This window comes from Cryptotermes secundus, unplaced genomic scaffold (genome assembly GCF_002891405.2).
Source record: "Cryptotermes secundus unplaced genomic scaffold, Csec_1.0 scaffold511, whole genome shotgun sequence".
Classification (NCBI taxonomy): domain Eukaryota; kingdom Metazoa; phylum Arthropoda; class Insecta; order Blattodea; family Kalotermitidae; genus Cryptotermes; species Cryptotermes secundus.
Window position 1 is genome coordinate 434,127 of NW_019727101.1, and position 26,419 is coordinate 460,545.

The window sequence follows — 26,419 nt, forward strand, 5'->3', positions numbered from 1 at the left end:
AGGCTTTTCTGCTTTGGCAGCTATAAAATCAAAGTATCGTTCAAGGCCAAATATTGCTAAAGAAGTTAGAGTGGCCATTTCTGATATTACACCATGTTTAATAAACTTTGTTCTCAAAAGCAGGCCCATCCATCACACTGAACTTTGACATTTAAATGTTTTATTTTCTTTGCAGAAAAAAATTAAATACTTGTTAGTTAAATATCGTTTCATTTCAATACATATTTTGGTTAATTGCAAGTGTTAAAACTAACTTTATTGTAGGCCTAGTATTGTGATACTTTAATTTTGAGTAACAAAACTGCTAAATATTATGTAGAAAAACACAAAATAAACTGAATGAAACAGCAAACATACCATGACTTCTATTTTGATAAAAAAAACACGCTGGGGGCCTGAGAGTATTTTCTCTTCTCAGGAGGGGGCTCAGAGGTAAAAAGTTTGAGAACCACTGGTCTAAGGCATGAAATGTCTTTGCCTGCTCGAATGCTGGGATTGTGGGTTTGAATCCCACTCAAGGCATGGACGATGTCTGTATTTATTCTGTTTGTGCTGTCCTGTGTAGGTACTGGCCTTGCCACAGAGTCCTACTGACTGACTAAGATTAAGAAACTGAAGTGAAACAGCATTTCATTGATGCCCTGTTCTCCATGTGGGACCAACAGGAATAAAGACAGACGATAGATACACTTGTTTATACCACACAACTATCATAAAGTAAATGATAAAGTGTGTCATATCCACAAAGATGTCCCATCACCGGGGCCTTCCCCACCTACCATGCAGCTATAGGTGGCCCCATAATTTCAGGTCCCCTGCAACCAAGGGTCTTAAAATACTTCAAACTATGCTGTTAAAATTATGTGTACATATATGTAGAATTCCCTCCACCACATGATTTATTTCACAGTTCAAACATCAGCTGAGCATGATATTCTACAGGTGAACACACCTTCACCAGCCATCAGTCTCAGATATCTTGTTGGAAGTCAAGAGATCAAAACAAAAGAAAGAAAAAATAATAATAATCATTGATGACAAAGAGACTGCAGAGTTTGAATAGTGCCTCTGATCCACGGCAATGGATTTCACTAACAGAAAATATTTCCTGCTTTGAAATAATTCTGTGACTTCCCTCATGAAGCAAAAAATTAGTTTTGTACAGAAAGGCTCAAAAGTTTTCATGTAACAATAGATTTCAGATAATCTGATTGGTCACGTGTGTAAGTCCAAATCCCACTTCTGACACCAGTTGTCATGTATTTAGACACTGATCCCACTTCTGACACCAGTGTAACGTGTTTCGTTACTGCATACGCCGTAGAGATCATTTTTGGTTTATTGAACAACCTACAAGTAACGACTACAATTATTTATAACAATGTTACGGGTTTCCACACTTAGTCCAATCATATTTGTGTGCAAGAATGAGACATTAGCCTGTTCAACACAGGTCTGATACCCATGTTACTTGACCTGCTCATGAAAACTTCACAAGATTCATACAAGACAATTACTTACAAAAACTGAAGAACAATGAAAGAGTAGAATGTTGCTGCTTAATTCACTCACAAAAGCTGGTGTATTAACTAATATGTTACTGCCACAAGCTTTGCAGTCTGTCTCAATACCAAAAAGTCTATGAACAGGTTATATTCATGGCAGTACAGCCACAACATTTTCACTTTCACTTTATTTTAAATTCCCTAGATCCTTTCAGGTCACACATGTCATAGGATATAGAAGATGTCAAAATACATACACACATACATAAAAACAATGGACCCATCAACATGCAATACAGTCACAGTACAAAATTTGTACATAAAATATTCAAATATGATGAAATTTATGTTGATATATGATTATCGTTGTCACAATCTAAAATTAATACAAAATACCTATTCATAATATAGAAGTTTGATGTAATTCTCTCCATCACATAACTACAAATACTTAATTTAACAGTCCAAATATAATACATTTCATCAGGAATTAAAAATTTGAATATATAATAAAAATTCAGTATATACAATCAGTCATTTCATAGCAAGATCCTTAAAATCTGTAAATTATTAATTAACATATTCCTCTACAGGATAAAAGGAAATGAGCCATAAGTAAACCATTCACGACCATCTTAATTGTTTACTGTTATGTGTTATTTAAAACAGATGGTCCATTACACCACCATACTTCCATAAAATTTAAACCTTTAAATGCCCAGCGACTAGACAGTGGGTAATACATCATGTGGAAAATCAACCTAACAAACAATTCAAGAGAATATCTGGATTACAAACCTTTGTCTTCTTTATATCGAAAGTATTCGTTTACAGAGTAAAAAGAATGACATAAAAAGCTCTTTAATGTAAATTTAAAGCTTTTCTCATCATTGACCAAAATCTTTATTGATCGTGGAATATGACTGAACACTTTTAATACCTGTTATATAGGCTTCTTTATCAAATTTTGAAGTATTCACAATGGGTACATTTTATTACCTTAGGATCTAGTTGTATATTCATGAATCTCATTATTGAAGTTAAATAAATGTTTATTATTAATTATGTATAAAAGTAATGAGAATATATACTGTGAATATAACATCATAATTTCCACTTTCTTGAAAATATCCCTGCATGAATCTCTAGGTTTAGTGTTTGTTATGATTCTAATAATTTTCTTTTGCATGATAAACGCTTTCCTGGCATGAGAGGAACCACCCCAGAAGATTCTACAATAACTCATGATGGAGTGTACGTAAGCAAAGTAGATTGGCCTTAACGTTGCAAATGATACAATATGTTTTATATTTCGCAAAGGATAATCTATTGATCACTAGGTCAATATGCTGTTTCCAAGATAATACATCATCAATAATTATTGATGATGTATTATCTTGGAAACAGCATAGTATCTCCAGTGTAACAGAAACTAAGTTCCATGGTTTGATTATAATCAAACCATGGAACTTAGTTTCTGTTACACTGGAGATACTTTCCTGATCATAATTAATTTGTGTCGTTGTGTTACAAGAATTCATGGACCAAAACTCTAAATATTGACTTTTATTAAAATTTAAGGTAAGTAAATTAACATTAAACCAAGCGTTTATATCTTTGAAGGTCTGGTTAAGATTTGTTTCAAAGTTTACATTATTAGTAACAGTAATTATGATACTGGTGTCATCAGCATATAGAACTATGTTATTATCCTTATTTATTATTTTAGGTAAATCATTTATATACTCAAAAGAGTAGCTCCATCCATATGAACAGCATGGAAAAGTGGAGAGTGCTATAAATTTGTCTAAAGGTTAAATCTGCAACAGATAATGAGCTCTGTCTTCTAGGATATAACATCCTGTAGTTTCAAGTCAATCAACGTTTCAGAGAAACATGTCAACACCACCTTCAGGGTCAAAGAATAGACCAAGCAAGAAACCAGGTAGCAAGCAAAGCAATCAGTTTGCTGACATTCTGGTTTATAAAGGAAAGAGGATGGAAACACAATGCAACAAGTCAGTTCCCGCTGCCTTGCCAAAAGGCAGAATGACCCAACAAGAGTGCAAAAACAGAAAGTTCCTAATGGCTCTCCTATAAGACTGATATCAACCAACAGGAGATGTCACCAGTATAACCATCATGGAACTCTTCATAACCACCATTATCAGAATCTCAAATAGTTTTCCTCAGACATTACAGTCCTACATAACATGAGTTTTCAAAAGACTTACTGCAACAGAAACTAACCTACCAATGAGGCATACTAACATTTTAGAAGGCTACCAAAACAGGATTTGCAGCTCTCTGTAACACAGTGACATGCTGTGACATACTGAAAATGTCTTATTTTTCTGGCAGATATCTTATTTTGCATGTCATATATGCCATATTTACTAACTAATAAGAAGAGCAGGACAGAGCTGAAAAATAGATCTAGAAGGATACCATTTATTTCATTTAACAATGTTTCCTCAACTGCATTAAAGTATACACATTTGTGAAGTAGGATTATTGTAAATGATAAAATTGGGAAAGACAGATGGATGGATAGGAAGGTAGATAGATACATACATACATAGACAGATGGGTAGATTACATGGATTCCACGAATCACAGTTACTCCAGCTGTGGAATGAGACATAGTACAAATAAACATAATAATTAGGCCATAGCAGAAAAAGCACAAGACACACGATGTATTTACATTTTACATATGAGAAATGTCTTACAATTAATCCACCACAGGTATTGTAATTCAACATATAATTATCAGGCTTCTATTCAATATGTAGTGTCTACAAATTAATCAACAGAACTGAAGGTGTGTGGCAAAACAGTAAGGGAGAAAAGAAGAAAACTGAGTTCCATTTTATTATATTATGAAAGCATTTGTCTTGTAGGACTGAGCAAAACCACAGAAATTGTCAGCCAGCCAACCTCATCATCACCAATCACACCTGACACCTTCCAAATATGAAACAGGGCTACCAAAACCTGAACTGTAACATCTGGTGAACATGGGTGGATAAGAGATGTTACAACTATGGTCTTCAGGAAGAAGTCTACTAGTGCACCAATTCACAAGGGCAATAAAAAGACTGCAGTAATTATTGTGGGATATCACTGCTATCTACTTCATACAAAATTTTATCCAGTATTCTTCTCTCCAAGTTAAGTCCCTACATAGATGAAATTACTGGGGAACATCAGTGTGGGTTTCAACATAACAGATCAAATACTGATCAGATCTTTTGCATTCATCAGATACTGGAGAAAAAATGGGAGTATAATTAGATAGTACATCAGCAACTCATAGACTTCAATAAAGCCTATGATTCAATTGGGAGGGAAATATTGTACAATATTCTCATTGAGTTTGGGTACACATGAAACTAGGTAGGCTGATTAAAATGTGTTAAAAGAAAATGTATGGTAAAATCCATATAGGTAAACATTTGTCTGATAAATTTCCTATCCAAAATGGTCTAAAACAAGGAGATGCTTTATCACGACTGCTTTTCAACTTTGCTTTAGAATATGCCATTAGGAAGCTCCAAGAATAACAGGTGGGACTGAGATTAAATGGCACACATCAGCTGCTGGTCTATGCTGACGATGTAAATCTACTGGGAGAAGACACAGATACCAGAAACCAAAACACAGAAACTTTAACTGATACTACTAAGGAGGTTGGTTCAGAAGTAAATACAGACAAAACTAGGTACATGTTGTCTCATCACCAGAATACAGGGCAAAATCATGACATAAAGATATGTGATATATCCTTTGAAAATGTGACATGCTTCATATAATTCGGAATGACAGTAACACATCAATATTTAATTAAGGAAGAAATTAAAAGGAGACTGAATTTGGGTAATGCTTGCTACCATTCAGTCCAGAACCTTTTGTCTTCTCATCCGTTGTCTAAAATCGTAAAAATCAGAATATACAAAACTATAATCTTGCCTGTGGTTCCGTACGGGTATCAAGCTTTGTCTCTTAGTTTAAGGGAGGAACACAGACTGAGGGTGTTTGAGAATATTTGGTCCAAAGAGGGATGAAGTGGCAGGAGGTTAGGGGAAACTGCACAATGAGGGGCTTCATAACTTCTACTCTTTGCCAAGTATGATAACAATGGCAAAGTGAAGTAGGATGAGATCGGTAGGCCATGTAGCATGTATGGGAGAGAAGAGGAATGCATATAGGATATTGATGGCAAAGCCAGAAGAAAAGAAACCATTATGTAGACCAAGTCATACGTGGGTGGGTAATGTTAAAATGGATCCCAGATAGGATGAGGTGGTATGGACTGGCTTGATATGGTTCAAAATAGGGACCAATGGAGGGCTCTTGTGAAAATGGTTAATAAACCTTGGGGTTCCATAAAATGCTGGGAAGTTCATGAGCAGCTGCACAACTGGCAGCTTCTCAAGAAGCGCTTAGTTCCATGAAGTTAATTTGTTGGTCTATTCATAAGAAATTACCTTGCTCTAATTATAGCTTCCTCCTAAAACTATAAATTAAAATTAATTAAATTATTCACAATATCTGCAGTAATGATAATAAATACATAGCTTGAAATGAAACACCAACACTAACCTCATATGGGTGGTTCCCAAGATGTAATTTTTGTCATTCATACTTCTTTTTTACTCAAGGTCAGTCTTGGATGTCACAGGTTGCGTATAACAGACGTAGTTCACATCAGTATTTGAAATTTAATGAATGAAGGTTTCCTGAAAGGACAAAATGGACTCCTAGCATGCAGAGAAATGTTAACAATGTTCTTCCCCATGAAACCAAATTTATTCTGAGTGCCAAAATACATTACCTAAATCTGTGTAGTTACTTAAATAAATGTGTCCAGTACTTTATTTGGTCTGTATGTGAATGGAAAATGTGTTTCCCAAGACCACTGAAAATTTAACATGCACGTTTGGATTCACTTTAAAATTTTAAAACTATCCAAATATAAGCAAAATTGTTCACTAGTACAGTTCTCAATTGGTGTAATTACATAAAAAATCACACGAGAAATAAGTAACAGTTAATCATGTTGTTAAACTGAAGATTTAAAATGTCGATGAAATATGCACTAAAATATGCCTAACAAATTTTAAGGTCTGCAATCATACTACCAAGTGTACGAAGATCTCTTAAATACGTTTTATTAAATATTGCTACTTGGTATATTCCTCCAAAACAAAGTTCCATTCTACTAGGTACAATTTATATTAAAAAAAACACACACACAAAATTAAAAAAAATATACTTCTATCATCATCATCAGTAATCTGTCAAGACGACAGGTCCACAGTCTCTTTCAAAACAATTCCTCCACTTAATGCGATCTAGAGCTTTCTCNCTGCATACAAACCTAAGCCCAAAATCGGCTTTATGGACATAATCGCTCTGTGGCAGTACCATTTTCCCGTAAACTAATTCCAATGTCAACCCGACTTCACACAGAAATGTGTCGCACCTTAGCACATAATATTGTCAGCAAAAAGTAGCTTTATTGTTTACTACTTAATTATAATCACACTCCATGGATACTGCACAACAGAAAATCTTGCATACCTAAATGGGTTTTATGAACATAAATCACTAATATTTCATTCCCCGTCTAATGGTAAATGGTAGGCCCTAGGAAATACGACGAAGTTACGTAATTCGAGCATGCTTCTTCCTAGTGATCTATTGAGATGATTTGAAACACACAACTTCAGCACCAACACTCCATTATAATGCCGTAATGAACTTATACAAATGACATTACCTACTTCAACGAGGATTTGAAATTACTACATTAACTTACATATAAACAATATATCTACTTACATTTATCTCTTACGCATTTTGAAAACTTCCTTCTCTTGTTTCCAACGTTAAATGAAAACCCAGGTTGGCCAACAATTTAACCGACAAATTTCTCTTCATCGTCTTTGGTCACAGTCGCTTTCCATGGATAATCAGTACACGCAATCACGGACGTTAACACGGAAGTATCACGAAAAAGACACATTTTGAATGGATGCTGCATGAAACATTTCTTTCAGATTCGACTAATAAGAATTCATTATTTTCTGTGCTGTATTCGAAAATCTAAAGATGAATAGGAAGATAGGGCCATTCTGATATTATGGGCTGTGTAGTCTCTTAGTGAATATGTCAGACTTCTAGGTCCTTACCCAGTCCTTGGGGTTGGAAACGATCGAAACGATGGTGTCATATACGATATGTTTACTTGGGGGTGATCAAAGAGGCCTCTCTGTTAATCAAATATTGCTTTTTAAAAATCAATTAATTTAGTTTTAACCAATTATTTTTACTATTTAATCACATGTATGATTCTTGTTCCAGTCAGTGTCTAGACTAGTCCAGTCTGGTTGATCAGTTTTGTGTGTGTGTGTATGTATATATATATATATAGTAAAAAAAAGTAAAGCTATCCGTGTACCAGGCCGTGAAGGCCCATAGGGTTGTGAGACGTTGAGGGTCCACATTATCTAGACAATCGGCTCAAAGGTTGTCAGCCTTACGCACTTTACTCCCCAGGAAAATTATTTAATTCCTGGTACTCATTTCTGCTAGAGGCTGAGTAAACCGCAGGGCTATGGTGCAGCTGGAAGGATTAGGTCAATTGAAAAAAATCCAGTGACCTCATCAGGACTTGAACCCACTATCTTCCAGCTTGTAGCATAGCCCCTCAACCAACTACCCTAATATAGATACGTATATATATATATATATGTGTAAACTTTTTTGAACCATATATATATANAGATTTCTTATACTTTTTCTTCTACCCTGAAGATGGAGGCGATACGTTCCTCCGAAACGTCGGTTAACACCACATATACACGGTGCCAAATCCCAGAAGACTGCTTTCTTCAATTGTTGCGATGATTGTAGAAGTTGTATATGTTGATTGTTTGTTGCATCTGTTTCACACTGAGGATTATCTTCCAGTTCACATAATTCTTGAACTGAATACCATTCAGAATGTGGGCCAGGACATTACTGTTTGCCAGTCAGCACTGCAATCATCTAGTGTTTCCACTGCAGATTTTCCCAATTTATGAAAAAACCAGCCCACCGGAATCCAGTCACCCATATTAAATCTCCACTCACAGCTTTCTTCCCTTAGATCTATTATATGAGCTAGGGTGACCTTAAACTATGTAGTAGAGGCAAAGCTATCTATGTGCTTAATAATCATGTGTTCATGGTGTGGTGATTTAGCTTTCATCATACAGCTGCACCATATGTGGTAGACACACCATAATAAAATGAAGAGATGTCTTGTGAACATAGAGAGGGTTAAGAGCTGATAGTTTCTTCGACCTATCAGAGATCTTGTGATGTACACAAAGATTCTGTACTGGGAAGAGCACAACAAAACATTAGTGATTTTCCTCTATCCATCCAACCGCTGTTTACTTGCTTCTGCCTAGCAACCGTTGTTTACTTGTCGTTGCTAAGCAATGACGCTTGCGTTGTCACACTTGCTTGAATGTGGGCAGTTCCCACATCAGGATAATAATACTACTTGGCTGCATGAAATTTAAATGGGGAAATATGTGAGTTACGTTAAGCTCTTCTGGTGAGTAAAGAACAGGTTTCTGCAGTGAGCACAAGGATTAGCATTCTTTCTTTCCTGTTGTCAGCTGTTGCACCACCAGCGCTGATACTTTTCATCAGCTAAAAGTTGAAGTAGTCGACTAGTACCTTAAATTAGAACATGATGGCTTCCATCCACAGTCATTCTATCAAATTATTCACTAACATCCAATCATTATATACCATACAGTAAACACTAATCCAACATGTAAGATAGGTGAATCGGTACTGGATGAACATAATATTGTGTGGAATTAATAGGGATTAGGAAATACCGTGGAAAGTCAAGTAAAAAAAAAAAAAAACAGAATTGTATATATAATATATATTTATAAACATTGTAATAAAATGAAGTTCATTGACCACCCATGCACTGAAGTAAAATATCACAGAAAAGTCTTAACTTAACTATGAAGAGGTGTGATAGTTCTTTTGTACAGTCGTTAACATCGTGAAGTTCTACACAAATTTTGGCTTTCTTGTGACTTCATTGTTATTTTTGTGGGAATAACAAAGAAGAAATCGAAGAGATCTGAACACATAAAGGTGACCATAAAATCTTGTGGTTGCTAGTGCACCTCGACACAATATATCAGTACAGGAAGAAAGGAAATGGACATTGCATACTATCATGGATTTTGTGGCTGGGTGGCAATTGGCCTGAACCCTGGGTGAAGTTGATGACGCAGAAGTTCTGGAGAAAATATAGCAATGACAGTGATCAATTTAATATTGTGTGGAATTAAGAGGGATATGGAAATGCTGTGGAAAGTCAAACAGAATTGTACATATATGATATATATTTAGAAGTAGTGTAATAAAATGAAATTTCATTGACTACCCAAGCACTGAAGTAAAATATCACAGCAAAGTCTAACTTATCAATGAAGAGAGTGTGACGGTTCTTTTTGTACAGTCGTGAAGCTTTCTTGTGACTTCATTGTTATTTTTGTGGGAATAACAACATAGAAGAAATTGAAAAGAAAAACTGAACACATAAAGGTGACCATAAAGAAAGAAGAAAGGAAACGTACATTGCATATAATCATGGATTTTGTGGCTGGGTGGCAGTTAGTCCGAACCCTGGGCCCCATATAGAGAAAAAAGCCTTGTCTGGATGTGCTAGACAGAAGTTAAAAAGGGCAAGAGCTGGGGAAGCAAAGCAGGAACTAGGGTCAGTCAGTAACCAGGAAATGCACGCTCGCCCAAGCAGGGAGAAACCCCTGTCGGTATCTTTAACCCTTTCGCGACAATCACCGTTTATATGCGGTGCGGCTGGTTTTTTAAATGTCGCCGATTGCCGCATATATGCGGCATCACACGCCCTCTAACTCTGACTTCGATTGAAAAATGTGTGTGTTTTCTACCGAAAATTGTATTATGTAGCATTGTACATGAAATGTAGCTGTAAGTTTTGACATAAATACATGTATGGTCTTTGAAGCCTATGTTTGCAAAAATGTCTATACAACCTGTCCAGAGGAAATATATTCAGGCTGTGTTTAGAGTCGTGATTATTGTTCCTACACACTTAGGTAGTTCCATTAGCTTGGTGAATACTAATGCGGCACTTAGATAAGCGCATAGCTTTGACTGCAGAATGAATGGGGCTTTGTTCTGAGCTAGTAAACAAATAAGAGTGTGTGCATATGCCAGTCCATAACAGTTCTGCTTTCCATGAACAGTGCGTGGGTTGCAAGTATCAGAAGGATGCAGTAAAATTGTCTGTTCCAGGTTTTAAAAATTTTTAAATCCCTGTACTAAAAGCATGGCATCTAGCAGCAAACGTCTGAAAGAAGAGAGTGTTTTGGACATTCTCAATGAGTCAGACGAGTTTCTGAGTAGTGACAGTGAAAACCTTGAAGATGATATTGCAGTTGTTGCTGGGGCTGTAGATGAAGAGGATAGCCAGGCGGAGGAGGAAAGTGGCAGTGACTTTATTTGGGAGGACATGGGAACATATCATGGGCAAGGGGAAATATTTTCTGGTCATTCCGGACCTCAAAACTCTGCAGTAAATGTTCAGGACATTTTGTCTGTGTTTTTGTTATTTTTTAGCAGGGACCAATGCATAACATTGTTGTGGAAACAAATCGATATGCAGAACAATTTATAAATGCTAGAGGGAGACTTTTCCCTTGTAGATCCCCTGTATGGGAATGGACTCCAGTTACAGACAATGAAATTTATGTTGTCCTTGGTTTGATCCTGCTAATGGGGATCATTCAAAAGCCTACTCTTTGGTCATATTTTTAAAAAACGAGTTATTTCAACCCCAGGCCTTGGTGATGTGATATCAAGGGACAGGTTGGAACTATGAGTAATAACGAAATTCTTACATTTTGCAGACAACACTAACATAGCAAATTATGAAGGCCCTCCAAAACTTGACAAAATATTTCCTGTTCTATCGCACCTGAACTACAAATTCCAGAACTTATTTTTTCCCGGGCCGAACATTTCAGTCGACGAATCTCTTACATTATGGAAGGGTCGCTTGTCTTTCGTGCAGTATTTATCGCTGAAAGCTACTAAATTTGGCATAAAGACTTATGAGTTATGTGATTCCAATTCTGGATATCTGTGGTCTTTCCTGGTATACACTGGTAAGATACACCTTTCCAATCATCCCTTGTAACACAGGAGAACAATAAAACAGCGGCCATTGTTCTGCATCTGTTGGAACCCTTACTCAAAAAAGGCCATATAGTTTGGCTGGATAATTTCTACAACTCCCCAGCTCTGGCTAGACTGTTGAAGCACAAGGGCACTGATTGTGTTGGGACTCTAAAATTAAACAGAAAGGGTGTACCCAAGGTAATCAAATATGCCAAACTGAAACAGGGAGAGATTATTGCCCAGCACTCTGTGCCAGTGACTTTTATGAAGTGGCGTGATAAAAGGAATGTTTTAATGATTTCTACTTATCACAACACTGAAATGAGAAGTGACTCGAAGAGAGGCAAAGAAAAACAGAAACCCCTGTGTGTAATTGATTATAAGTAGATGGGGGTGGGGGACTTGAAAGACCAGCTGTTGCAAACTTACCTAGTAGAAAGAAAATGTTTGCACAAATGGTATATGAAACTTTTCAGAAGACTTCTGAATGTGACAGTCGTGAATGCCATGATAATATACAGACACAACACAGGAACGAAAATGGATCACCTCACATTTAGAGTCAGTTTGGTGCAGGTGCTTTTTGAACAGTTTGCTGATATGGAGCGGAAAGTGCGAAGTGGCTGGGCGGAACAAAATGTCATACTGAGGTTACATGAAAGACATTTCATTCAAAGGGTTGCTCTTTCTGGGAAGAAATGAACGCCACGGAGAAGGTGCGTAGTATGCAGCAAACATGGACGGAGGAGTGACTTGAGGTTTCACTGTCAAGAATGTGATGTCGGGCTCTGTGTGGATGGATGTTTTGAAGCCTATCACACACAACTTAATTTCTAAGGTAATCTGCATGATTAATTAAAAGTAGAGTATTTAATAGCAAAGTTATGTTTTATACAGAGCACAGTGTTCGTTTCTGGTTTTAAATTCTGTATTTCTAATTTTTACACCGTTTTTAAAAAAATAATTGTGATCTTCAGATGAAAACATTGAAATATCGCCGTGCTGTTTATAAAATCTAAAACGATATTCTTTTCTGAATATGATGATAATTTTTCGCTTTGAAATTCCAATTTTCTTTGCTTTTACAGCGAATTTATAAAAGTTGTGCATTTCTGGTAAGAAAATTTAAATATTCTCTGTCCACCCAGTAAGGTTTACTTTAAATGCCGTTCATCGCATAATGGTTAAGAGGCCAAGGTCAGAAGGCAGTACCCACAGGGGCTGTGGAAGAATGAATGGAGGAAGACACCTTTCCCAGCATTACAGAATGAATACATAACACACAACATACAATTCATTCAGATTAACCTACACCACAGCAAGGCTGCTATGGCAATTTTATGTAGACAACTTGCTGAGGCAAAAGTAGATGTAGCACTTATTCAGGATATATAGGGGCCAAATAAGAGGATTAACGTATTCAGGGGAAACAGTTTATTCTGTTGTACCTGGAGAAAATGTGAGATCATGCATATATGTTAATAATCACATTAATGCTTTACCCTTGCTGGAGTACTGTTCCAGAGACACAGCAACGGTGAGGATGACATACACATTGGGCAGAGGCTGTGAGGAGCTCATCGTCACTTTAGACTACCTTCAGTATGACTAGGATGAACCACCACCTTCCAAAGAAGTGAGGGACATTGTTGAATATTACCATCTTAGGAAAAAGCAGATAATTGGGTGTGACGCCAACACGCACCATGCTTTTATGGGGGAGCACTGACATCAACCCAAGAGGAGAATGACTCATGGAATATTTGGTGAGTTCGAACCTTAATATTCTAAATGAAGGTAATGTGCCTACCTTTATGATTTGCAATAGGCAGGAGGTTATTGCCTTGACACTAGGGACCAATAAAATATGAAACCTGATAAGTAATTGGCATGTATCTGATGAGTCGTCCTTATCGGATCACAGATATATATGCTTTTAAATAAGCAACATTACAGTAGATCAAGCTACTTATAGGAATCCTAAGAGAACCAATTGGGAGTCTTACAAAGACGACCCAAAGGTAAATCTGGAGACCATCTCGTGAAATATACGCACAATAAAGGATGTTGATTGGTCTGTTACCAGTTGCAATAGGCTATTATCTCGTCCTTTTATTGGAATTGTCCAGCTAGGACCACTCGCAAATCAAGGAGAACGCACTGGTGGAGTAACAGCTGAGTGGGCTTAGAACCAAAATGAGAAGGCTGTTTAATACAGCTAAAGGAACAGGGCAATGGGACACCTACAAGGAAGCCCTTACCTGTTACAACAAAGAAATAAGGAAAGCCAAGCGATCTTCATGGAGGAGACANTAATATTCTAAATGAAGGTAATGTGCCTACCTTTATGATTTGCAATAGGCAGGAGGTTATTGCCTTGACACTAGGGACCAATAAAATATGAAACCTGATAAGTAATTGGCATGTATCTGATGAGTCGTCCTTATCGGATCACAGATATATATGCTTTTAAATAAGCAACATTACAGTAGATCAAGCTACTTATAGGAATCCTAAGAGAACCAATTGGGAGTCTTACAAAGACGACCCAAAGGTAAATCTGGAGACCATCTCGTGAAATATACGCACAATAAAGGATGTTGATTGGTCTGTTACCAGTTGCAATAGGCTATTATCTCGTCCTTTTATTGGAATTGTCCAGCTAGGACCACTCGCAAATCAAGGAGAACGCACTGGTGGAGTAACAGCTGAGTGGGCTTAGAACCAAAATGAGAAGGCTGTTTAATACAGCTAAAGGAACAGGGCAATGGGACACCTACAAGGAAGCCCTTACCTGTTACAACAAAGAAATAAGGAAAGCCAAGCGATCTTCATGGAGGAGACATTGAGAGGAGATCAATGCTGTACGAGGCGGTGCCAGACTCATGAGGATCACGGCAAAACAGGCGACCAATAAGATCAGCACGATTAAGCTGCCTAATGGACAGTATACTCAAACAGGAAGGGAGACACTGAATGAATTATTTAGGGTTCACTTTCCTGATTAAAAATTTATTGATAATTTGGACAGACAGGGTCATCAGAACCTGGGCACTTGCCAAAGCAGGATGAACAAGGCAAACCGGAACCTGGCCAAAGTCATAATTCACTAATCAAAAATCAGATGGACACTGAATACCTTTAGACCCTTTAAGTCAGGGGGAACAGATGGAATTGTACCGGCGCACTTTTGCAGCATGGGGTGGAACTCTTAGTTCCATACCTATGCTGCATATATAGAGCCTGCATGGCATACGGTTTTAACTCCATGGCCTGGAGGAAAATTAAGGAGACGTTTATCCCAAAGCCTGGGAAACTTGATTACACAGAGGCTAAGGCTTATCATCCTATTAGTCTGTCGACTTTCCTTTTGAAAACAATGGAGAAAATAGTGGATAGGCATATCAGGGACAGGGCGTTGAGGACATATCCTCTACACCGAAACCAGTGTTGTGCCCCAGGTTATTAATGGATCGATTTTGTGTTTAACTTATTAGAAAATAATTATAAGTTTTATAAATTGAAATGCATCGGGTCAACCACAAGTTGGAAACCCGCCGGAAGCCAGAGTTGCGACGTCATACATTTTTTAGCCATCCGGTGTCAGTTGCACAGTCTATAGAAATTGCCGACAAATTAAGTGATGACAAGTTAGGCAGTTAGGAAGGATTTTCTAAATTTTGACACACACCAGATGAACTCAAAATTGGTCTGGGATTGCCACCAAACCCTCATGGAACTGGCCAAACACAACAGGGTACAACTGATATGGATGCTGGGGCATGAGGGTATTGATGGAAACGAAACAGCAGATCAATTGGCTAGGATTGGAGCTGAACATCTGTTCATAGGACCTGAACCAGCCTGTGGCATCTCTATAGGAGTTGCCAGAAATGCAATCAGGGATTTGACAAATATGAAGCACAAGAAATACTGGGGATCCTTAACTGGACTCAGGCAAGCAAAGAGACTCATACGAGGACCCTCTGCTAAAAGAGTGAAGGAACTGTTGAAGTTAAACAGGAACCAGCTATGATGGGTGGTGGGACTACTTATAGGACACTGTCACCTTAAAGGACACCTTTTCAAACTGGGACTAAGTGATAGTCCCACTTGTGAGAGGTGTCAAGAAGAAAATGAAACAGCCACACATATCCTGTGTGAATGTGAGGCCTTAGCTTATTTAAGATTATGTCACTTGGGCCAATACTGTAGGAACCAAGTCACTATTTCGACGCCCCCACATACAAAATCCTATGCTCCATTTGAAGCGTAGGATTGCTGAGGGGATAATCAAAAGGGGAAGCACAATAGATCACTTTAGGTTGCGGTGCAAGGGCCGAGAAGACCCACCCCTTATACATTCATTCACTCATTCAACTTATCAATGAAATGATAAGTATTACACAAAATATTACCACAGAGTGAGGCATCAAACAAACTTCATATGCTATTACAGTGTGCCTGGCAGGCCATGTTCACAAGTAGTTCCTAATTTGTACATCCTGGTGTTTTAAATTTAAATACTTAGCTAGAACACATATAAAAAATATAAAGTTCTTTAATTATTTCTGCTTCTCATGGTGGACAGATGAAAGGCAGTTTCTGTTATGTATCAATAATAATTTCTGTAATGTATTATTGGTTCCCCTGCAAAAGAAAACAAAATCATGAGTGACAGCATTTGAAAGGCTTCAGAAGAATTAATTCAGAGTACTTCCTTATTATTTGTTTAATTTATTGTGATAACTATGTACTTAACGTATGCGAAGTTATATCAATATGTGTGTGTATGAGACAGCGTAGGAGACAATGAAATTGTGTTACTTAACCCTTCAAAGCACAATTGTTGCTATATGTATTGCTCTCGTTTAGTATCAAGAAACTCAGCATTTGGCTTATACAAAGTATTCGTGTTTCATATTGTTCTAATGGTAAAGAGAAAATATTTCCATAAACAGTATTAAATAATTGGTCTTTGTAATGGAGAGGCAAAGTGTTTTCTGTGAAGTAGGAACTTAATTTCTGTATACCATTTAGCTGAATTTTAGGCTTCCATCACACAAAGACCTAAGTGACATTATTTGTATCTTCTCACTGACAAGAAAACCATGGGAAGCTATTCATGTTGTACCCAGCAGATGGCTCATGACAGTTGTACTGACAATTTCAGCTAGTCTGCAAACAACTCCTGCTTTCTTGCTGTCATGTTTTCAAAGGTTAATGGGGATATCATGCTACTAACTGGAGTATGACCTAGAATGAAATTGGGATACAACTGATCTAATCTGGTTGGCCAGAGGGAAAGTACATCATAATACAAGTTTGTAACCTTCCTGCATAAAGAAACACAGAAAACAATACATATACATCATTACTAACAATTTATATCAATATACATGATAAAATTCTTATGTCAGACCTTTTTAATCAAAGACAGATGTAGGGCCATAATATAGTTGAAATTTATATCCATGTAAATATGCTACACTTCAGTGAAATGCCTTCAGAGTGAATTTCAATTGATCTGAAAAATATACGTATCATAAGGAAGGTTTAATACAATGAATACTCATGGAAATGGAAACAGTATCTCAAGATATAAGTATACTGTTACAAATTCAAAACTGTGTTTAATTTATAGATTCTTAAGTACTGTGGTATCATAGGTGGTTGAGGTACTCTGCTACAAGCCAGAAGGTTGGGGGTTCAAGTCCTGATGAGGTCATTGGATTTTTTCAATTGACCTAATTCTTCAGGTTGCACTATGCCCTTAGGGTCGACTCAGCCTCTAACAGAAATGAGTACCAGGAATTAATTAAATAATCTTCCTGGGGAGTGAAGCACGGTCGGCACGTAAGGCTGACAACCTTACTGCCAGTGAAGTGGAGAAGATGAGAGAGGGAACAGAAATTACAGCCTTCTCTAGGTACTATCCCAGCATGCATCTGGAAAGACTGAGCTGACATCTCTATCTTGTTCATTCATACACATAATCATCAAGATTAGAAAGTGTGTATCCACAATGTAGTATGTAATATTCCCAATATTCCCTTTGCAGATGAAGTTTACTTGTGACCAGTTTATAAATGGCATTTCAGCAAAAAAACAAAAATATATTTGATTAAATTAATATTTCAATAACATAACAATGCAAAATAATATATTACAACACCACCACAACCTGTGAAATGGTGTAGGGGATTCATGGAAAGCCTATTTATGGCCTCGTGTAAACCAGACCTTTTATTTCATCAATATGGCAAGAACCACAGTGGTCAGGTAATGTGTCATACTTAGATCTCTCGTACCAAATCTCCCCAAACTGGTTACCAGTTTATGTGATTTCATTATGGTTTATTTTACAGTGCTGTCAGTATCTATGCTATACAGGGTGTTTCACGACCTTAGGGCATAATTGCAAGAGGTGATTCCCTAGGTCTTTGTGATAAAAAAAGTTATGTTATGGACTGTTATGGAGTTATGACCATGTTAAACTCAGAATAGAAGGTAATGATTACTGACAATAAACGGAAGAAAATAATAAACCAGCATAATACATGATACATTTAAAGTATGAATGTAAAGTTAACTTTGTTAAATTACCTTTAATTTGAATTTATTGGTGCTTAAAGCTGATTTTCGAAAATGTCACTGCCAGTCGCAACGCAGGCTCCCGCTTGGTTGTGAACCGAACATACCATACCATACCATACAAACATACCAACCCACCCCGCTCTCAAGTGTTGAGATAACGAGAATGCTCTCTCTGTAGCTGGCTAAAAATAGTGACCTGCTGGCTGACAGACGCGGTTCATACGAGGGCGTGTACGGGAATGAAAAAAATGATCATAACTCTGTAACTGTCCAAAATCAGACACATGTTTATATGAACTTTTTTGATCACAAAAACCTAGGAAATCACCCCATGCAGTTATGCCCTAAAGTCGTGAAACACCCTGCATAGCAAGGAGTGGCAGGACGATAAGTGACTACACTTGCGGAAAACCGCAAAAATATTCAGCTGAGATAGCCAATGGCTTGGCTGGGATTTGAACTGAGCACTCCTGAATACAAGTCTAAAGTGTCACCACTATACATAACTCTGGTTTATGATATACATAAAATATTCCTTTATGGTTTTCAGAAAGCAGACTTTTTAATCAGTGAATATAACTAAAAATTAAAAACAGCTGACTAATATTATGAACATCTCTCATATAAAACACCTGATTAATGGGTCATAATATACATGAAAAAGTTCATTTATAACCCCATGTAATGTAAGCTTTGTTATGGATGAACATGGCTGCAAATCAGAAATTTCTGAGTCTTATATGTAAAATTTTAAAACAATATGTCCAACAAACAGGAACTGACAATAGGTTGGATGGACAAACATTACATCCACATTAGGGGTTCCTTTTTACTTTGCAAAGAACAATTGTAATACATACACACCTGTTAGTGATGAGATGAATCCATCCATAATTGAACCAATTGGTGTGCTTATGTAGATGAGCCCTGCCAAAATCCCAGCAAAATGGCCAATGAAAGAAGTATTTGGAACAAGCAAATGGATAAGTATCAATTCAAACCAAGCAGCATAGCGTGTAGGAACCCACAGAAAGCCTATAAATTCTCTGCCTGGTGGAGTTTCATAGCTTGTTAGCACCTTCAGTGCAAATATAACTCCTGCAGAAAAGAAAATAGCAAATATATTGTCATGTATTTATGGCTCAGTGACTAATAATAACGGGTTTTGGATTGGATTTATTAACATCTTTCACAGTCTCTCTTAATCACATCCGATTACAACAGCTCACAATAAATGACTGCCTAAGACTGTCATCTCTTCTAGTCTGTCTTCTATTGTTCACTCCTGGTTTCTTTATTCTACTGTGACTGACTTGGTTTTTATCTAACAGCCACTTATATAGCATATCAGTATCATAGGAAATGTTTGTCGAATGTTCATATCCACGGAAACACCTGTTGATTCCACAGCAACGAGCTGGTTTCCAAGAATCTACAACTATCATTTTTGTACCCCAGGAAATGTGGTCGTCAACTCATTTCCTAGAAATTGGTCTGCATGTCACAATATTATACAAGATATGAGTTTCAACGTTTGTATCTCCATTTAAAGATTCACATACATGGTCCCACTGGTCTGTTAGTTACCAAACCAAAAGCTAAATATAAATTCCATGCAACCACTGTGTTGTTCTACGTTCTAAAACATTGTGATGTGTTGCCTAAAAGCTGGACTATGGAACATCCATCACGGACCAAATGGGAAGGAGAACACACATTTCAGTGTCCGTTGCTGGTCAGCACACACCAGTTGTCATGTGTTTCCTAGACAATGCGACAATAATTCACGTGGGTTTCTGGATTTGAGTGAATATTTATTGGACACACTCTAACAGTCACACGTACAATTATAAACATCCTCTTCTTCTTCTTCGCTATCACAATTCTTCTTGCATTGTTGATCTCAGTGAAGTGTCTTTTGATCTGCTCGGTGACTGCTAGAACTCAACTCAACTGTTCTTGGCAACTGCTAGAATTCCACTGTCCTCTCTGGTACATTTGACCCATTTAAATAGGCCTTTTGCGGACCGCCTATGGAACACCTTTCTCAACAGTTTGGTTTTCCCGTTGTCATACAACTCTTCGAACAATTTGTTGTAGTCATTGAAATACACCATTAGAATTCCAATATTGCATTAAATTCTGTTGTCTAGGAAATTTTATCCGTTGACCAGCAACAAACGCTGAAATATGCGTTCTCCTTCCCATTTGCGCCATGATGGATGTTCCATAGGCATCATGTCACAATATCTATCTTTTAAGATTACATAATCCTACCATGGGCACAATCAGAATTTTTCTGGAGGGTTGGAGGACAGCCAGTTTTCCAAGACAGGGCAGGCAGAATCTTTGCACACAAACTTTGTGTAAGTCATTTATGACTATTTTTACTGATAATCCTGGAGTATTCAAACTGCATATTCATGATTAATGTAGTTTTAATATTTATTATTATATATTTCTCCTTTTCTAGAATTCCAGGGAAGGGCAGTTGCCTGGCTTTCCCCCCTGCCAGTAATCGTGGACCCTACATCACATAGCATCAGTGTCACTCCCACCTTATAACTTTGTACACTACATTGGTGGTATTATGGTCTAAATAAATATAAAGATGGCCTCTAATGGCACGATGTTCAGTTTCATGAAAATCTATCACCTGTTTCAGTTATTAAGACGAGCGGGCAAAGATGGATGCATGAATATAATGTATCATATGCCTTTCATTATAAAATAAGGAAAGTATGCAATAAACTGTTGAAAACAATGGAAAAGTTAATCATACTGTAACCATGATTCTGATTTAATTACACAACAAACCTTCCAACTGTAAGAAAAATCAGAATTACTGGGTTTTTGGACATCATCCAGTATTCTAAAAACTACAGAACTGTGCTTTGGAAACTGGATCTGTTTCAATCCTCAGGTGAGGAGGAGATGCATACTCTGTTGGGTCCCTTAAAAAGAGATAACCTCCATCACTAGCCCCACACCTGAGGATGGAAACAGATCCAGTTTATGACGTGTCTGAGTTCTAGTTTTCAGAATGCCGGATGATGGACAAAGTCCAAAACTCCAGTAATTCTGAGTGTTATATACCACTGTCAGAATCCTTCAGAATATACTTGTAAGAAAAGTACCTGGTTACCTGAAAATCCAATTGCACATGATCTCATGTAATATGAATTGTGCAGAACTTCGGTCAACGTGTAACCAAGGCCAACATAGATCACACTAGTTAAAACTGATATCATGAGGAGGAGAAAGCCAAAATTTGTACTTCCATAGCGGCGTTCCAGTGACCGGCCTTTCACCATGAAAGAAATCATATTGTAGTAGAGATGCATATCATCTCCATGTTCAAAAGTTGAGAAAAATAGACGCTTGTAGTCACGATGTTTTAAGATAGTCTCTGCACTGATACAAATTTCCCACTTTTCCCATGGGACCTGTATAATCCCCAAATATAACAGGACCTAGAAATAAAAACAAGTTACATGCATATTGAGCCATACATTAATGACAGAAAATTCCTAACCGACTGTACTCACAAACATTAACTTTGGAAGAATCCGAATGTTTTCGCAGATGAATATTTCAAATGGATAGAATAACCTTATCATACACATAAGTGGAAATGTGTGTAGACATAGTTAGACACCATCTACCTAGTTCCAGAGCCATTTTTTAAGCTACTTCCAGTGTCTGAAGCCATTCTCAACATTGAGACATGCAGAAATGAATCTCTTATAATTATTTGCCAGACTGCATTCTAATAATTACCTTTATAATAAGGCTTCATCACCTCCCAGGCTTTTCAACTGATGCTGGAGTACTTACCTAGATACAAAAATCCATTCCTGACCATATGCTTCAAATATATTGTCACTGATCTCACAAAAAATCATTTTAAGCCCTGATGTTTTCAGATTTTTAAGATGATTCACTGTTAAATTTGTTTACAAACACTGTGCTACCATTACCTTACAAATAAAACTGCATACATTTCTTTCACATTTATATTCCGTAAATTTCAATTTCACCTCGTTGGTGTCTCCACCTTATCGTGGTGAGGGGGTTTGAGTATGCCAAGGACCCTGAGAGCTATACCAGCGGTATCGTAGCTACTGGCAGGGCCTCAATTGCTGGACAGGTCAAAGGGTAGGCATCAGACGAAGAGAGACACCAAAAACTGATGCCGGAAGCAGCGTCATCAGCAGCGACTTGAAGCACAGAGCAAATGATGCTCGAGATGGTTCAAGTTCGTATAGCAACAGGCGTGACCAGAGTGGTTTGAACGGCAGTTGTACTGCGATGTGGAAAGCAAATGGAAAAACTACCACATTATCACTTTTCCTGGATAGTCTCTTTCCAAAAACAGAAGATCGCATTAAGTGGAGGAACTGTTTTGGAAGAGACTGTGGACCTGTCGTCTGACAGATTACTGATGAATGAATGAAATTTCAATTTACATACAAGATACAAACTGAAAAATGGTAAGATGATTTAGAATTTCATCTTGCCACTATTTTGAACAAAATTCTCTTTTTGAATAGAGTATGCAACATCAAACAAAATAAGACAATGATTATGTAAAGTGAACTGAAACAAGTGTGGGTTATTACAAGAAGCAATCTCAGTATTTTCATAAAAGGATTAAGGAAAACCATGAAACATTAAGTTAGACACTATCTTGATTGGGACTTTGTCTGAACCTCCAAAATACAAGTGAGACATGTGACCACTGATTTAATCTGCCTTGTGAGCAGTTTAGTTACAGAAATCTTAATTAATTTAGATTAAATTCAAAAGTACCAATATGCCTAACATACATATTAAATGCAGTCCAGCAGTCTTGGAAATTCATAGACAAAATGCAGAAACATTAAATTCAATAAATATCTTTCACAAAAATATCAGAGGTTTGAGAAGCAAAAGTGATGAATTACTACACTCTTTTGAAATAGACAACATAAACCCTCACATATTGTGTTTAAGTGAACATCACATGGTTGAACAGGAATTGCTGCTCCTGTCAATGAATGGTTACCTGTTGGGCTGAAGTTTTGCTGAAAGAGCCTACAGGGGTGAGGAGTGTGTTTTTGTTAAGACAGATCTACATTTCAGTAAAATTGATATTTCTCATCACTGTAAGGAGCAAGACTTTGAAATCTGTGCAATACAGCCAGTAACTAAAACATCTGACCTAATTATATTAAGCCTGTACAGAGCACCTTTAGAAGAGGTTAATGAATTTCTAAGGAGACTAAATGCAACTTTAAAATGCCTGTACAATCCAAAGTCTGAGTTTATAATCTGTGGAGACATAAACATAAACTATTTAAATGAAAGCAGTCACAAAAAACAAGTAAACTCTTTAATAAGGACATACAATCTGTCACACACAGTGAATTTCACAACAAGAGTTAAAAATTCCTTAAGCACAGCCATTGATAATATCTTTGTAGATAATGCAAGGTTAAGTTATTCTTGTACATCTCCTATAGTCAACGGCCTCTCTGACGATGATGCTCAACTTCTTACAGTAAATAATATTATTGCGGAAGTAAATTCAACACCCTTGAAACAGAGAACCACAAAAATAAATAGTGAAACCACTGCTCAATTACAACATCTATTAGAATATGATAAATGGATAACGAAAGGCATAACAATATCTTGTAAGTATAAGAGAGCATTACATACATACATACATATATATAGCATTCCATAGATCCTTATGTTAGTCAGAAAGACCATAGGATGTGGAATTAGTCAAAAAATCATACAATACATGAAAGTAGGAAGAATACTCCGACAGAAGAAGATAGGTGTGACTCGCGTACTGAGATACGACATAAGGATGACAAATCCTGAACAGTTTTAACATTCAAAATTTAGCAATATATATGACGAATATATATTTTAGTTATTTTAGTATAAAGACAACAGGGCATGCGATGCAGTAGTTCGACGTACATCAAAAAGCACCTGAAGATGGCACTTTAGTGCCGATACATGTAGTGCAAGAGAGAAGAGTAAGGTGAATAAATGTATGCACTGTAAGATGGTCAGAATAAATCATGGACATAAATCAGTGCAACAGGATGCTAAAATATAACATTATTAATCTAATTTCATCTGCTCAGTGTGGATTTAGAGAAAATAGACGTACGGAAACTACAATCTATGCCCTAACTAATCATATATTAGAAACTTTGGAACAACGCCGTCATTCATTAGGAATTTTCTGTGATTTGACAAAGGCTTCTGATTGCGTGGTTCGTGATATCCTTTTGAGCAAGTTGGCAGCATATGGACTTGGTGGTGAAACTTTAACATGGTTGAAGTCATATTTGGGAAATAGAAGGCAAAGGGTGGAATTGTATACTAATGGGAATGAAAAATGTTGTTCAGGATGGGAGATTGTTGAATATGGAGTGCCGCAGGGCTTGATTTTGGGTCCTTTGCTGTTTCTTTTATATATCAATGACCTATCATCAGCATTAAATACTAATAATAAGTTATTGTTGTATGCAGACAATACAAGCATAGTAGTGTCTGGTATTGATATTGATGAAATCCAAGTAAGGTCTAACATTGTGTTGAATTCTTTAAGCCATTGGTTTGCATGTAATGGCCTGTCTCTAAATCTGAAAAAACTAAAGTGTTAAAATTTGATACAATTAATCGAGATAATATGTCTATACATTTAAAGTTTAATGATGAGATATTGCATGAGGAAACCCACATTAAATTCTTGGGCACTGAAACTGATAAGACCCTGATTGGGCAAGGCAAACTTTGCAATAAGAAACATGAAATTGTATAGCAATATTGAAACACTAAGGATGATTTACCACGCATACTTTCATTCAATTATGAGATATGGTATAGTATTTTGGGGAAACTCGTTGGAGGCTAAGAAGATTTTTCTTTTACAAAAGAAGGCCTTCGGGACAATGATGGGAATGAAACCCAGAGAATCATGTGGAACAGTTTTTAAAAAATTAAAAATTCTGACATTGGCCTCTCAATATATTTTATCTTTAATGATACTAATGATAAACAATTTGGGGCATTATACTTTTAATCATACAATTCATGGTAAATCAACAAGACAAGTTAGAAACCTACATGTGCCTCAATCACATCTAACAAAGAGGCAAAAAGGGGTCTATTGCATGAGTGTAAAAGTTTTTAATAGTTTGCCTGATTTTTTAATTGAGTTAGTACATAATAAAAAACAGTTTATTGGGAAATTAAAGGATGTATTGCTTCAAAACCCTTCTTATACTGTTGAGGAATTCTTGCTTTTCTGTCAAGACCTACAGCTAAGGAAAAGATGTGTCTGACAGTGCAAACTTCACTAAACACTATGTCCTTGGCTGTGCTTATATATACTTGCTGCAATTTGTATTGCCTTTTAACTATTGTATGTGTTTTTGACAAGTATGGATTATATATGCTACTGATTTTATTTGTGAATGTGTAAGTGTCCAATGTTTTGTTTGCTTGTTGACATGTTTTATATTCGGTGTCGGTGGCACATTTATGAATATTTTAAAGAAACGCAAATGTATTGGTACGTATGTATGTATGCGACCGCCAGCGACTAACCGCTTGAGCTAGGGCGCGGACTATTCGTACCCTAATAACGGTCGAGCTTACCTGCCCTACTATTGTGCACAACGTGACTGTAGGAATTTGACGAAAGCCAACATTCATCATTTCAGAGAGCAGTAGTACTACCCCTAATTCAAGCCCCCGATTTCTTCGCCTTTGCATATTCGTAATAATTCACCAGTTGCCTTTCGTTTACCTAAGAAAGACTAACCATCTTACACAACATTCAAACTTTCCATGTGGTGTACACTAAGTGCTATCCTATTGGCTATTGGTTTAGGCAAGCACGGATCACTCCGTTCACGGTGACCAAACCGCTGAAAGTCGGTGACCATCTGTGATTAGATACCCACTTACTCCGTGCACTGTCGCACGTTGCCACGGATCAGTCTGTGGCTGCGATTCGTGGTCACTGCCTACTTGATAAGTTACTGTACTAACCGACA

General features: G+C 37.0%; 2 protein-coding genes across 3 annotated transcripts in view; both read right to left on the bottom strand.

Annotated features, from left to right (window-relative positions):
* LOC111864424 (importin-11) overlaps positions 1 to 7,415 on the bottom strand; it is a 45,814-nt gene extending 38,399 nt beyond the window's left edge. The window contains exons 1-2 of one of the 2 annotated variants that reach the window (XM_023851655.2): positions 7,353 to 7,415; positions 6,111 to 6,247 (exon numbers count right to left, since the gene is read on the bottom strand). The gene's annotated coding sequence lies outside the window, so the exon portion shown is untranslated. Of the gene's footprint in view, positions 1 to 6,110; positions 6,248 to 7,091; positions 7,306 to 7,352 lie in introns of those variants that run through there. The other variant, XM_023851656.2, reaches the window with a different exon arrangement.
* An 8,763-nt stretch (positions 7,416 to 16,178) lies between these two features.
* On the bottom strand, positions 16,179 to 26,247 carry LOC111864418 (rhomboid-related protein 4). The gene is made up of 4 exons (XM_023851652.2): positions 26,019 to 26,247; positions 21,496 to 21,823; positions 19,215 to 19,448; positions 16,179 to 16,403 (listed from the first exon to the last, which is right to left on the bottom strand). The coding sequence occupies exons 1-4, from the start codon at positions 26,133 to 26,135 to the stop codon at positions 16,369 to 16,371; spliced, it is 714 nt and encodes a 237-aa protein (XP_023707420.1). The 5' UTR covers positions 26,136 to 26,247; the 3' UTR covers positions 16,179 to 16,368.
* Between the last annotated feature and the right edge of the window lie 172 nt (positions 26,248 to 26,419).